The sequence below is a fragment of the Tupaia chinensis genome, unplaced genomic scaffold (genome assembly GCF_000334495.1).
Source record: "Tupaia chinensis unplaced genomic scaffold, TupChi_1.0 Scaffold138666_1, whole genome shotgun sequence".
NCBI lineage: Eukaryota > Metazoa > Chordata > Mammalia > Scandentia > Tupaiidae > Tupaia > Tupaia belangeri.
In genome coordinates this window covers 659,900-675,350 of record NW_006198558.1, presented here as the reverse complement: position 1 = coordinate 675,350, position 15,451 = coordinate 659,900, and the positions used below count along the sequence as shown (strand labels likewise).

General features: G+C 41.5%; 1 protein-coding gene and 1 pseudogene across 2 annotated transcripts in view; one reads left to right on the top strand and one right to left on the bottom strand.

Annotated features, from left to right (window-relative positions):
• Window positions 1–15,451, bottom strand: part of XPNPEP1 (X-prolyl aminopeptidase 1) — a 79,129-nt gene that overhangs the window by 50,183 nt on the left and 13,495 nt on the right. For both annotated transcript variants that reach the window (XM_006161614.3, XM_027765563.1), the window contains exon 3: window positions 9,725–9,849. In XM_006161614.3, the coding sequence (XP_006161676.1) occupies window positions 9,725–9,849 (125 nt within the window). The remainder of the gene's footprint in view (window positions 1–9,724; window positions 9,850–15,451) is intronic.
• Window positions 4,669–5,660, top strand: LOC102486545 (acidic leucine-rich nuclear phosphoprotein 32 family member E-like; annotated as a pseudogene).

The following is a 15,451-nucleotide window of genomic DNA, read 5'->3' as shown; positions in this document are numbered from 1 at the left end:
TTTTTGATTTTTTTTTCTTTTTTTGTTGTTTTTCTCTGTCTCGTTTTCTTTTTTCTTGTCTCTTCACTCTCCAATATCCTTTCAGTGTGTTTTTAGACAGATCTAAGATCACTGTAGCTAAACATTCAAATACTAATAGGGTTGAAATATTCCCCACTATCTTCTGAATCTGCTGCACCAGCAAGCACAATAGAACAGCAAAGAGATTCTGGATCACCTCTGTCTGCTTGCTCCTTAACATTAAGGCTGAACCTCCAGAATTTGAAAGAAAACACAACATTCATCAGATGACAAGAAATCACCGCCGGATCACGAGAAACATGGGAAAACAAGAAAATACCTCTCCTCCTAGGGAAAAGAGTAACTCTTCATCCACAAGCAGTTCGGTGAAAATCATGGAAATGTCTGATAAGGAATTCAGATCATTCATAATGTCTAAGCTAACAGAGATGGAAGAGAAGAGAGATAATGAACTACTAAAGAGAAAGGAGAAAGAGATTGACGAGTTCCAAGAGATGAGGAAATTCCTGCAAGATCTAAAAGTGGAATTACACACTTTACAAAAGACTCAAACCGAACTGCTAGAGATGAAGTCTATAATACAAGAAGTCAAAATCTCCCTGGAAAGCATTAAAAGCAGACTAGATCATTCAGAAAATAGAATCTCAGATGTAGAGGAGAAAATGGCTGGCCTAGAAAAATCCACCATGAAGGCTGAGAAAATGGCACAAAAATTTGAGAATAATATGCGAGAAGTACTGGATACCATCAAACGTCCAAATATCCGGATAATTGGCATTCCAGAAGGTGAGGAAACCCATAAGGGCATTGATAATCTATTCCAGGAAATCCTGCAAGAAAACTTTCCAAACCTAGAGAGGCATTCAAAGATCCAGTCCCAGGAAATACAACGGACCCCAAATAGAATCAACCCTAGAAGATCTTCTCCAAGACACATTATAGCCAGGTTGACCAAAACTGCAGACAAAGACAAGATACTAAGATTAGCAAGAGAAAAACATCAAGTTACCTACAAAGGACATCCCATCAGGCTAACAGCAGATCTCTCATCAGAAACAATAAAAGCGAGGAGAGAATGGGAAAATATATTCCAAGTGTTAAGAGAGAAGCAGTTTCAGCCAAGAATACTGTATCCGGCAAGATTATCTTTCAGGTGGGAAGAAAAGACAAGAACATTCTCAGATAAACAAAACCTGAAAGAATTTACCAGCACCAGACCAGACCTCCAAGAAGTTCTCAAGAATGTGCTGTATCAGGAAAACTAAACGCAGATACATGGAAATAAGAGTCCAAAAACTGAGAAAGTAGCTAACTTAATCATAGGGACTGGAGTTGAGTTGAATACTATATCCCAGAATTTAATCAGGAAAATTGAACCAGAACAGAAGATAAAAGTATATGAGACTGATAGGTTCATGCACCTACCATTTGAACAGAATCCTAACCTGTTTCCGGGCTTTAAGCAAAGTTCCTTGGCGGTTCTTTGATTTAAGTTAAAACTGGTTTTCTTAGTAGTAACGAGGGAACTCACCTTTGAAAGTAGTCAGGTTATGTAGGAAATTGTGTGATCAATGCAATGTGGGTGGGAAGGGAATGGAGGACAATTTTGGACACCGGAGGTGGTGTGAGAGGAGGGTGGGAAGGGACAGAGGGTCAGAAAGAGGGGTGGAAATAATTCTAGCAACTAGAATTGGAAATTTATTTTTTTGTAATGTGCATGATTGAGTCACTATGCAGTGTGTACTGGATGGGAGATCGCATTTTGTGTGATGTGATGATGCCTAGGGAAGGAATGTAAACTGAGTTACAAAAAAAAGTTTCAAGAAAAAAAAAAAACAGTCTATCACTATCTCCTTTTTATGGATATGGAACTGAGACCAGAGAGCATAACTCACACTTAAGAATTTGAGGTAACTGCAGCCAGGTGGCATGGTGGTTAAGGCAAATGAATCCTATGTAGCCTACTGCACGGTTAAGTCCTGGACTCAGCGGCTTGAAAAATACACAAAGCACTTGTATGTGCCCAAAATCCCAAGAACAGAGTAGAGGAGAAGGGATTATAACATGGTTATCCCCTATGGGAGGATGCTTTCTCACTTTCCCTCTGTCTCTCTCTTGGGCAAACACATATGATCTATAGCAAATTAAAAAAAAAAAAAAAATTGAGGTAACTTGCCAAAGGTAAAGAAGGTGACAAAACTGGCTTCTAGCCCAGATAGTCTCAAGAGTCTCTAACCAGATAGTCTCATATGCGAACCATTGCCATTTGCATTTGTCCCAGTACCTGACCCCAAGCAGGTAGTCAGAAAACATGGTCCAAACAAAACCCAATTCCCTCACACATGCAGGACAGACAACTAAGCTACAGCAACAGAAAGGACAGATCATAAAGGGGAAATAGCAGAGGCTAGTGAAGATGGAAGGGCAGTGGGAGTGTAAGAACATACTTGTAAAGTCGAACCAGTGACTCCTACAATAAGAAGGATGGCTAATATCATGCAAGTTCAAACTCTTGTGTTTTCAAGATGTTGCTGGAGAAGACGTGGTCTGGGATAAGAACCTCAGTTTCCTCATCTAGAGAGGACGCATCCAATGTCGATATTCCTAATTGTTAACAGGAGATGAAGAGCTCAGAGAAAGCATGGAACATCTCCTGTGGTTTGGCCAGCCTCACTACCATTCCCAAAAGAAACTGCATTGAGTGTTTTCAGCCACACCTAACACTAAAGACAGGAAATGTTAAAAACTCAATTACGGTATCCAAGAATCAGCTTATGATGACCAAAAAGAAAAAAACATTTGACTCAGAAACAGCACCTAAAATAAAGAACATCAAGATACACTTGGCTTTGCTACAAAAATGCTTCCTATTAGTAAACATACAGATTGTATCCTAATTCCAAGCAAAAGAAAAGTGAAACTGAAATATAAAGACTATAAAGCTTCCAATACACCCTTAACCAGAAACCAACTTCTAATTCCAGCAGCAGTCGCAGGTCAAATCTTTCCACACAATGAAGCAAAAGATTCACATATAAAGTAGAGCTGTGGGCAGTTTTTAGCTGGGGCTCAGCCAGTGAGACCCATTCCAGAGAAGAGCCTGATTCCAGACAATAGCACTAGAGCCTTCTACTGATAGCACAGCCAAATCAGTTGCTCTGTGATGTGCTCCTGTCACAGGAACCACCATCCTGCCCAACGCTGAGAAAGATGGCTGCCACCAAATTGGCTTAGGGACAGCTGTCCAATGCTTGAAAGGCAGAAAATGAAAAACACCACCGATAATCCAACAGAGAATCCAAGGGACACGAAGCCTAAGACTAAAGCCTAAGGCCCAGGACTGACAGGAGGTAGAGAAGAGCTTATTTCAGGGGCCAGACAGAAGAAAGAGGAAATCTCCCAAGGACAGGGCCAGGATCTACCCTTCTTCAATGGTGGGCACTGCCTAGTCTTCAACTACTTATGACTTATACCATGACTCAGGCCCAAGCTACGTTGGCCACCCCACTTACTCATCCAGTCCTTAGTCAAGATGAAATGTTTAATTCCTGTGAAGTTAGTGAATCTGTTCTATAAATACGAATGAATGGAAGAATTCCATTACCCAACCCAACCCTAAACCTCACCATCTACCCTCACCTCCCCACTGCCTACTAAATCTAACATTAATGTACCCAGACTCCACAGTTTCCTCAGTGCCACTACTCCCTTTCCAGGCTGATCTTCTACTTTTCTTATGCTTACCCAGACTAGACAGCTGGACTGTCCCTACCATAACTCATGCTCTCTCACTTCCTCCACTTCAAGTATGTCACATGCAAGAGTTGGTCATCTGTGGCTTCTCCTCTTCATACACTGATTTCCCCTTCCTCTCAACTCTTCAGGGAGCAAGTTCTAATCCATCATGGTAAGAGAAGTGCGGTTGTGGATCAACAGACAAAAGTATTTATGGAATACTTAGATTTCCCTATCCTAACACTGAGACAACTATGAGAATATTATGGACATTTACGTACAGAAAATGCCTAATGAATTATCTCTTCCTTAGAGCTATAGTGCACATCAGCACGTTAAAAGCCCTGAGAAGTCCTGCAGTTAAGAAACTTGTTGAATAGGGCCTAGCAAATAGCATAGTGGTTACATTGCTGGATTCCCACATGACCAACCATGGTTCAAGTCCTGGACCCAGTGGCTTGAAAATAACACTGGGCATGTGTGTGTGTGCCCAAGATTTCAGGAGGAGTGGAAATGGCCATCCCCCCAGGGGATGATTTCTCACTTTCCCTATCACACTGTCCCTGTCTCTCTCCAGCTAGTGCATGGACCCTATGGCAAAAACCTCTTAAAAAAACAAGACTCTCCAAGCAGCCATTGAAGGAGAAGGAACTACAGGTGTGTGTGTGTGCGTGTGTGCCCGTGTGTCTGTGTGTGTAACAGAAGGTGGGGTAGCCGAGTTATGAGTCTCAACTCTTTGGACTCCATTTACTATCTTCTTTCTCCCCCACACCTATCTGGTGGTAGTGGGTGTTTATATTTGCATTTCTTTTCATTCATTTCCAAATCTTTAAAATTTTTTGTGCTGGAGGTAGTGGGAAAGGCAAGAAAGGGAAAGGGAGGAGAGTAGTGGCAGAAGAGTAGGAGGAGGACATGGAGATGAAGAAGAGGATTAACCTGGAGTTAAGGAACAGAGCCCTGGAAAAGGTGACAAAATCCTTGATACCTGTCTGTGTGTCAAAGGGGAAATTAAAGGCCTGAATGATATGTTTAAAGAACTAGAGTTTCTGAGTATGGCTAATGAGGAACTAAGTTCAATGGCCAGGTTTCCCAACTTAAATAAACTTCAAAAGTTGGAACTTGGTGACAGTATAATTTCTGGAGGCTTGGAAGTCCTAGCGGAGAAATGTCTGAATCTCACTTATCTCAATCTAAGTGGAAACAAAACCAAAGATCTCAGTACAGTAGAAGCTCTGCAAAACCTTAAAAATTTTACAAGTCTTGACTTGTTCAACTGTGAGATCACAAACCTGGAAGATTATAGAGAAAGTATTTTTTAATTGCTGCAGCAAACCACGTACTTAGATGAATTTGATCAGGAAGGTAACAAAGCACCAGACTCTGAAGAGAGAATGATGAGAATGGAGATGGAGATGAAAAGGAACATGAGCCTGGTCCCCTGAAGGATATAGAAAGTATTTATGAAATACTTAGATAGAGTAGGACAGGAAAGAGAGAAGCAAAGAGAAGACGAGAAGAGAGGAGAGGAGAGGAGAGGAGAGGAGAGGAGAGGAGAGGAGAGGAGAGGAGAGGAGAGGAGAGGAGAGGAGAGGAGAGGAGAGGAGAGGAGAGGAGAGGAGAGGAGAGGAGAGGAGAGGAGAGGAGAGGAGAGGAGAGGAGAGGAGAGGAGAGGAGAGGAGAGGAGAGGAGAGGAGGAAGAATACGGTGAGGATGAGGATGAAGATGAAGCAGGCTCAGAATTGGAAGAGGGAAAAGAGGGGGAGGGCCTCTCATATTTGACGAAAGAAGAAATTGAGAATGAAGAAGAGACAATGTTGACTATGAAGAAGGGGAAGAAGATGAAGAAGGTCTTTGAGAAGAGGAAATAAGATGCTGAGGATGACAGAGAAGAAGAAGATGACTAGATCATTCTAAGACCAGATGTCCTAATGTTCCTGGGTGTACAACAGGATGATCACATCTTTGTTTCTTCATATATGATAGCTATCCCTACTGAAGATAATGTATAACTTTTAATAGGAAAAGTGTGGTTTTACTATTTTTGCCTTGTCATTCCAAATAAGATATATTGGTCTGTTAATAATCATATATGTAGAGAAAATGTTTCATCGATCCTTCCCCTACTGTAAAAGTCCCTAGCAGTTTATTTAGAATCTTAATTTTTTAAATTCAAGCTCACTGTATTAGTCATTTTTAGCCCAGAGTTAAAACATGATTGGGGGGGAGGGGGGGTGCTGGCTGATGGTGTGGTGTTGGGGACGCTGGACTCCTTCATGATAGACCACAGTTCGAGTCCCAGATTCGGTGGCTTGCTTTCTCATTTTCCTCTCTCTCGCTCTCACGCTCTGTCCCTCTCTAGTCAAAAGTAAATAAATAAATAAAGCTAAATAAAATAATTTTTAAAAAATCACTTTTTCACAGATGTTGTGTGGTATATTTCATTCATAAGTTTTTAAGTTATTTATAAATTAACTGAAGTTACAGTCAGCTCTAATATGAAATGACCATATTTTTTTTAAGAATTACTTAATTTAACTTTATTTATTTGTTTATTTTAATTTGACCAGAGAGGGCCAGAGCAAGAGAGAGAGAAAGAGGGAAAGTGAGAAAGCAAGCCGCCAGGTCTGAGGCTTGAACTATAGTCAGCCATGTGGGAGTTCAGCACCCTTAACCACCACACCACCTGCCAGCCCCAACCAGTCTCTTGAATGATAACTTGTTTTTTTTTTTGTTTTTTTTTGTTTGTTTGTTTGTTTGTTTGTTTTTCCAAGATGATTCAGAGATCTTTAGTTTGAAGGCAATGACTCTTTTTTGGCCACAGATATGTGGGTACCCTTTTGTCACATGAGTAACTTGGACCATAGAAACAGAATAGTAAGCTGATACAGTTCATGGATTTTGAGGGGAGGTTTTATTCAGTAATATAGTACATGAATTTTGTGGTGATGGATAAGATTTTATTTTTGAAGGAGAAAATGTTTACACTAAGTCCAAGCTGATGAGCCCTTTCTTCAGGCTGCAGATCAAAATATGTCAACAGTTGTGTATTTTGCTGTTTTCAGGCTTACATTCTTTTTCCTCTAGCAATTCCTTTATGATCATCTTCCCTTATTTCATCTTCCATCTACTAACTCAAAAAATAGTTGGAAAACTTGTGGATACCCAGGAAAACTTTTGGTCTTATACCTCAACCACCTTTTCAACCTATAAGCAAGCAAAGTGAAAGCGGTTGAGTGTTTCCTGAGATATGAGTACTATTATCGATGGTTTCATGCATTACGCTATGCTTTCTGTAAATCCTGGGTGACAACACCTGAGATAGTATTAGTAGGGTGAAGAAAGAAAAGAAGCAGAGGGAGGTTTTTGGAAGCAGCATTAGTATTCTCAAAAGTTAGAACAATTGCCTGTTGATAATTAATGTTAAGTTTTCTTCCCAAAAGATATGAATCCACTCTGCAAAGTACTTCCATTTTTTGAGTGGAACTTTTAATTATGTGTTTCCATAGTCTTAAAATATTACCAGATATATAGCATTTAATTGGAATATACTAGGCAGTTGGTAAAATACTCAAAACTAAATTGACAGTAGAATGAAGAAGAGACCTGCTGCGTAACGACGTGTCTATAGTTAACACTATAGTACTGAACACTTAAAAATGCTTAGGATGGAAAATTTCCCTTTTTTTTTTTTTATCACAATTAAAAATGTTTGGGGCTAGCTTCATGGCATGGGAGTTGAGGCAGCTGGATCCCAGACAGCTGATTGTCCAGTGTGAGTCCCAGATCCAGAGACTTGAAAAACACACCAAGTGCATGTGCATGTGCGCCCAAAACCCCAAAAGGAAGAAAAGATGGAGAAGAAGGGATTAGGACATGACCATTCTCCATGGGGGAGGGAAGGCTGCCTTTTCCTCTCCCTCTCTTTCCATCAGTCATCTGTCTGTCTCTGGCACACACAACCTCTAGCAAAAAAAAGTTCTGATCCTTTCCCTATTTTCTTGACCTTCTTGACCGCTTAATACATTTGTTTCCAGAACATCTTACAAGACACAACTGGTATGCTACAGAACATGTCTTGAGAACACTGTTCTAAATATCTACATATCCTAAAATTCATGCTGTTGCTCCAATCTCTCTGGTTATTCATTTTGGCCTTCTGTTTGTTCCTGAGGTGAGAAAATCCCATGTTTCCAGGGGGAGGTCCAATCTTGAGGCTATCACCAGGCAAACACACACCTGACATTGTCACAGAAAGTGGGCTGGGTCCTTTAGGGAGGAAAAGAGGTCAGGCAGAGTGGGACCTTTGCTCAGCTCATAGTAATAACCTTATCTGCCACCCCCATCATGTTGGATTCCCTCACTCAAGTCTGTACCACAGGACCTCACATACACACAGTAACTGGAAGCAAGGGTAAATGCCGAGCTGTTACCTAATGAAGTTCTCATCTGAGGCTCTAGATTGGGGATTAAGGTTCCAGCTAAATCTGGTATGTTGAAAGTAAGAGACAAAGAGATGTGAATATAGAGTGGTCAGGTTTGTATCAGCTACCCTGTTGGCCAAGAAAGAGAAACTGATACACAGCAAGAGCTGAAAATTCTCCCATCCCAGTTCTTCAGGCCCAGCTACAATCCTGTCTCAGATTCCATAAGACACCCTATCTGAGGTCCCAACATGTGTGTAATTCTGGAAGGCCATTTCCCACCCAGAGTTGTACCAATTCCACGGCTCTGGCCCTAAACCTTTACAAAGCATTTTTACTGCTAAAGACACCTCAAGGCAGGTTTCTGTTATCTGCTGCTGAAGAATCCCAGGACACCAGCCTTATCTCCCCCATTGCCTCTTGCCAGGAAAACATACCACATTGTTTCTGAAGATAACTCAAAGTTTCCCTGCTTCTCTGACTGCTCCTACTAATGTTCCTACCTAGAATCTCTTCCCTCTTCCTCTAACCCCTGTGGCTCTATTTATCCAAACTCTACCCATTCTCCAAAGTCTAGTTTAAATGTTCTACTGCCCCATGAAGCCGTCTGTCATCTCTTCTCACCCTCAAATTTCCACATTCCCTCAGTCCAGATTTTCTTGATAGCACTTACCACAGTCTACCTTGCAATACAGATCTGCACATGCACATCTTAACTCTATTACCAAACTGTATGTTTCCTAAGACCAAGAAAATCTTTGTGTCTCATCTTTGTGCCATATGTAATACCTAAGGAGGAATGGCACTGTGCACATATGGTTTTATCTCTCACTAAACTGCAACCACAGTGAGGGCAAGAATTTGATCTTAAATTCATCCTTGCTACAGTGCCATGACTTCAATGTGGGATGCTTGCTGACCGAAGGGCTTCAGAGGAGTCCTTTCAATAGAATCCTTTCATTTTTTTGCCTGATGGCCTTATCACATGGGATCTTTGCCTATCTACACCCGATTTTCTCCTATTACAATAATTAGTGTTCTAAGAGGGAAACAGCATTTATTGAATTGATCATCAAAGGTAGAAGCGAGACAGGATACCCAGCATCCCTATTAACTCTTGGGCAGAGATCCATGACAACTTTCAGACTGTTCTTATGGCCATGCCTGAGGGATGGGCAGGCTGGATGGGCAGAAGGAAGGCAGAGAAGGAAATTCTGCTAGGAAAAAGAGGTGGAGGAGGAGTTGAGGTGGAGTGTGTCAGCAACAGAAAGGTCCAGGGTTTCTGTCCCTCAATTTGTCCACTTAATTCTTCCATTATTTATTGAAAACTGGGTAAATTCACTGGAAATGAAGAAGCCAGAACCAAATCTATGAGCATTAGTTGAGATCCTACTAGACGCAGGCCCCTTGTATCAAGCCGTGTAAGATGTGCTTGGTTGTGGGCTGACAACTAGAATCCTACAAACACAATAGGGCATATGGGGGGGAAAAAAGGCTGAAAAGAAGAGGCTGTTAAGTTCCATTCCCAGCCCAGCCCCACTCAGTACCTGATGAGCATCTCCCGATGGAATGATGTAGGCCTGGATCGGTTCTATCACATACTCAGAGTTCCTCATGGCTTGTCTCAGCTGCCGAAGCAACTCCGAAGTCACCTTTGGGGCCATCCCGTTGTCTGCAACAACAGAAGAGTTTATTCCAAAACCATTCAGTCCTCTGCAACTTAATGATCAGTCAAAGCAAACTGTGAAAAGAAATGCCTTCCATGTCCTACCCCATCCCCAGCTGTGTCTTCAAAATGACCACCCTACAGGACCAGCAGTTGGCATAATGGCTATGTCGCTGGACTCCCATGTAGTCAACCGTGGTTCAAGTCCTGGACCCAGTGGCTTAAACTCATGCCGGGCACGTGTGCCCAAGATCCTGAGAGAATGAAGGAGAAGGAATTGTGGCGTGCCCACCTCCCCTGAGGGGTGATTTCTCATTTTCTGTCTCTCTGTGTCTCTCCTTCTGGCGAGCACGCACGCCCTATACCTGTCCAAAAAAAAATGACTACCCCACTACCAGACCAAGCCCAAAGGTGCCAGAAACACTAACGGTTATAATTATTAAACACTACTTCTAATCAGCCATTTTGTGGAAAGAAAAATTTAACTACTAATACTTATTTCTAAATAGACTAGTTACTTCCTTTCTAGGACTTTAAGATGATAATTACACAAAAAAAAAAATAGGTGTTTATCTTTGTTTATAACAGTAAAAAGAATGGGGTGAAATACACAACTGATTATAAACAATAATACAACCGTGTATTATGTCATCATTAAAAACTACACAGACCTAGGAAAAACTACATAGACCTACATTTGACTTGGAAAGATGCTCAGACAATACTGGTGGGTGATTAAAAATATTAGGTCACCAATATATATATATATATTTTTTTTTTGGAGAGGTTTTTGCTATAGGGCGCGTGCACTTATATTTTTTTTTTTTGGAGAGGTTTTTGCTATAGGGCGCGTGCACTCGCCAGACAGACAGAGAGAGACAGAGAGATAGAAAGCGAGAAACCACCCCCCAGAGGGGATGGCCACGCCGAAATCCCTTCTCCTCCATTCTCCTCTCGGGATCTTGGGCACGCGCGCACATCGCCCTGCGTGAGTTTAAGCCACCGGGTCCGGGACTCGAACTGCGGTCGACTTCGTGGGAGTCCAACGACATAGCCATTACGCTAACTGCTGGTCCCGGTTACCAATATTTTTACATAGAAAAATTATGTGGTGACTTTCCTGAAGACCCAATAGATTACAGGCCCAGCTCCTGTGACACAGCTAGGGGCATAGTAGACTGTGAAGCTAGAAGTCATATGCTGACCATGGCTCAATCGCCAGCCCAGTCAGCCTGAAAACACACTGGGCATGTGGTACATGCATACACATTCCCAGAACCCTGGGGAGTTCGAGAACTGGAGAAAGGTGATCATGTCATGATCAAGCCCTATAGGGGATGCTTCCTTCTCTATTTCTCCCTTTTTTTCTCTCTCTCTTTAATGTGCATGCACATTCTATCATTAATTTTAAAAAGAGATTCCAAGAGAACACGTACAGATTGTATTTATTTAAAATTCCGTATGAGCATGTACAGAGAGATGGTCAGTCCACTAGTAATCAAATGTCACCAGTCTTGTCACATATGTGATATTTTTTTCTTCTCCATAGTTTTATTTTTTCCAGAATGTTTTTTCCAGAAGGCTTACAATCAAATAATACATAAACTTTTCAGACTGGCTTCTTTCACTTAATAGCATTTAAGTTTCCTCTGTCTTTCCACTGTATGATAGCCTGTTTTTTTAGCCCTGAGCAATACTCCATTTTCTGACTGTACCACAATTCATGTATTTACCTACTAAAAGAAATCTTGGTTGTTTCTAAGTTCCAGTCATTACAAATAAAGCTGCTTATAAACATCTGTGTGCAGATTTTTACAAGAACATTAAGACTTCAGGACCAGCATACGCCATAAGGGTTACACTGCTAGACTCCCATGTAGTCGACCACAGTTCAAGTCCTAGACCCAGCAGCTTAAAATTCATGCCAGGCGTGAGTGCATATGTGCCCAAAATCCCAAGAGGAGAATGGAGGAGAAGGGATTGTAGCTCCGGGGGTGATTTCTCACTTTCGTCTCTCTGTCTCTCTAACAAGAGCACATACCCCATAGCGAAAATCCCTCTAAAAAAATAAATGTTTATTTATATTTACATATATATGTGTATATATATATGTGTGTGTGTGTGCATATATATACACACACACACACACACACACATGCACCCCAAAACAAAGGCTTTAACTCATCTGGATAAATACCCATGTGATTGCTGAACTGGGTGTTAACAGTTTTTTTGTAAGGAACTACCAAACTGTCTTCCTAAGTGGTTGTACCACGTTGCATTTTCACCAGCACTGAACAAAAATTCCTGTTGCTCCACATCAGTATTTTGAAGTTTGACAACTTTTTTTTTTTTTTTTTTTTTTTCGGAGAGGTTTTTGCTATAGGACATGTGAGCTCACCAAAAAGACAGAGTGAGACAGAGAGACAGAAAGCGAGAAATCACCCCCCAGGGAGGCTGACCACGCTGCAATCCCTTCTCCTCCATTCTCCTCTCTCGGGATCTTGGGCACACACGCACACGCATCCGGCATGAGTTTAAGCCACCGGGTCCAGAACTCAAACCATGGTCAACTACATGGGAGTCCAGCGATATTGCCATTACGCCAACTGCTGGTCCAGATAACTCATTTTTTTAAAGAAATTTTTTTTAAAAAGAACTACTTAACCAAAAACATCCTGATTCACAATGCTATAACAGATTCACTGAGGCAATTATATTTGGGTTACTTCAAGGATTAACATTCTGACTCTGGTTTATATCCAATTGGTATAGATCCTTTTTTGGTTCTTTTTAACATAATTTCTTCTTCTCCTTTATCATCACTAGCACCTTAGGTTCTATACCTCAGGTTCTATACCTCACTTATCTCCAACAGATTCCCCTGTGAGTACCATATTGATCTTCTGACTTATTAAAAAAGTGCCCCATTCATCATCTGTAGTTAGAGCAACTTCAGCAGTAGGTCTCAGGACCCTACCTCAAGAGTTCCAAAAGGACAGAAGTACTCAAAGGGAGAATTACTAGAAACCATGCTACTCATGATTCCAGCATATCCAGGTTCCTTGCAATACAGCTTCTGAATACTATTCAGAGGAGCATCTTTTCCTTTGGCTAATCTAACTGACCAAAACCATGATTTCTCACCTATAAGAGAAAAGAGGATCAGAAGTATCTGATCAGTTCTAAGTTCATATGTCAACACCTCTGATTCACAATAAAGCCTAAGCATGCCAGCATTTGAAATTTTTATTCTAATATCTCTCAGGAGTTTCAAAATAGATTTGTCATGTTTCTGAATCACATTTCTGAGCAAATTAGAATTCTTAAAAAGAGTCAAACAAAAATGAAGACTTCCTTAGAGCAGTATTTTAATCTTGGCTGCACATCAGAACTACCTGGAAAGCTTCTATATACAAGATAGAGTTTAATTTCTTTAAAGATCATTAATTTCCTTATAGAATCTGCTTTCTACTTAAGCACATTCTGACTTAAGGATTTTGATGGCACTGAGTGGGTGTTTATAGTGCTGACAGCATATATCAACATCGTCAATAACTAACTTCAACATAACCAATGGCACACAAACCAAATTCTCAGTTACTTTCAAAGACAAAGTGAGCCTACTCCAAGACATTTTCTGCTTTCAGGTCACCATCACCTGTCTTCTCACTACCACTCTGTGACCTTTAGTAACCATCGCATGCCTCATGATCACATGCCTCTTCCTCTTGATTGGCATAGGAAACCACCTCAGAATCATCACCCTCATCCACCTCACTCTACTACAGAAGCATTTTCACACTTCCCTTCACAATGCTACCTGCCGCCTCACCAATTCTAGCATTTCCTCTCTTCCTTCCTTCTCGTCCTTCATATCCATCATACTTGGAAGGTGTCTTTGGTTAAATGCAGCCACTTCTCTGTCACCTATATCAGACATGGCACAAGAACTCCCAATACCACAACCAACAGTTAGGATGTGGTAAGGGACAGTGGCAGCCAATGTAAAGGTAGAGAAGACGGCAACAGGCCAAGGCTGAGGCAGCTATCGCTGAGGTGAATACAATGAGCAACGCTAGCTGAGGCACCTGTACAAGGGCAACAGGCCTTAAAAGTGACTGACTGGGGGGCAGATGGGGTGCAGTAGTAATGCAGTGCTCTCTCTGTGATCCTGGGCCCACATGGGAAAGTCCCAATTTGAGTCCCAAGGCATCCATGTACACACCAGAAACGTGTATGCCCATATCTGGGCTGGCGGGAGGAGACTGTAGTATAAGGATTCTATGGGAGAGCCCCTCCCACATCAGGGAAATAAATAAAATTTTTTAAAAGTGACTGAATGGAGGCTGGCAGGTGGCATGGTGGTTAAAGGCACTGAATTCTCACATGGCCAACTGCAGTTTAAGTCTCAGACCTAGTGGCTTCCTTGCTTTCCCTTTCTCTTTCTGTCTCTCTCTGGTCAAATTAAAAAATAATAATAACAAATGGAATTCAATAAATAAATCATTATTTTTTTAAAAAAATTATTGAATAGGGACCAGCAGTTGGTGTAATAGCTATGTCGCTGGACTCCTATGTAGTCGACCATGGTTCGAATCCCAGACCCGGTGGCTTAAACTCACGTCGGGCGCATGTGCATGCATGCCCAAGATCCCGAGAGGAGAATGGAGGAGAAGGGACTGCAGCGTGGCTCCTTGCCTTGGGGGGTGATTTGTCATTTTCTGTCTCTCTCTCTCTTTCTGGTGAGCGCACGCGCCCTATAGCAAAAACCTCTCCAAAAAAAAAAAAAAAAAGTTTTGAAAAAAAATTATAATGACTGAATGAGAAATGAGAGCTCAGGAGAATATAAAATTGGCAGTTTTAAGTCCCAGTCATTGAACTGGTGAGAGCTGAAAAGACAGCCAAGATGGAGGAAGTGAAAGCAACCGTGACCCTTTCAGGAAAAGTGCCTGGCACACAGTAAATATTCTGTGAGTATCTGCAGTTATTAGCATTAGATGCACAACTAGCCAAGCGTAAGTGCAATGCGAGAAACACTGTTAACAGGTGTGTATACTGCTTCTCAAGGCAGGAGCCGTGTCATCTCCGTACCCAGGTACCCGGCACCTAGAACATACATATGCTCATTCAAAGATGGCAAATGAATGTCACAACATTGTGTCCATGATTTTTCAGACCCAACATAATAAACAGTAATGACTCTCCAGTGAAAGAAAGCTAGGGTCTTAGAAAATGCCTGTTATAACTGCTTATTCCACATCCTGTTACTTTACAGAAATGTTCGAAGCAGCCAAGAGTTAAGCAGAGTATGCAGGAAAGCAGGAAGCCAAGAGCAACAGGCATCATCCAAGATTTAACATTAGCCCCTTCACTGCCAGATACTGTTAAATCATGCCTTAAAGAAAATGGTTTATTTAAAAGTCTCAAAAAGGTTAATATGTTGCTCATGACAACATGGGTCTCTCAAAGCAATGCAGTTCAAATCACCAGCTAGGTCAGCCTGAAACATGCCAGGCACACGCACAGGTGCCCACACCAGGGGCTGTAGGAATAGAAGAAGGGGATCCTGTCATGACCAGATCCTGTAGCCAGTAATCCAATCTCT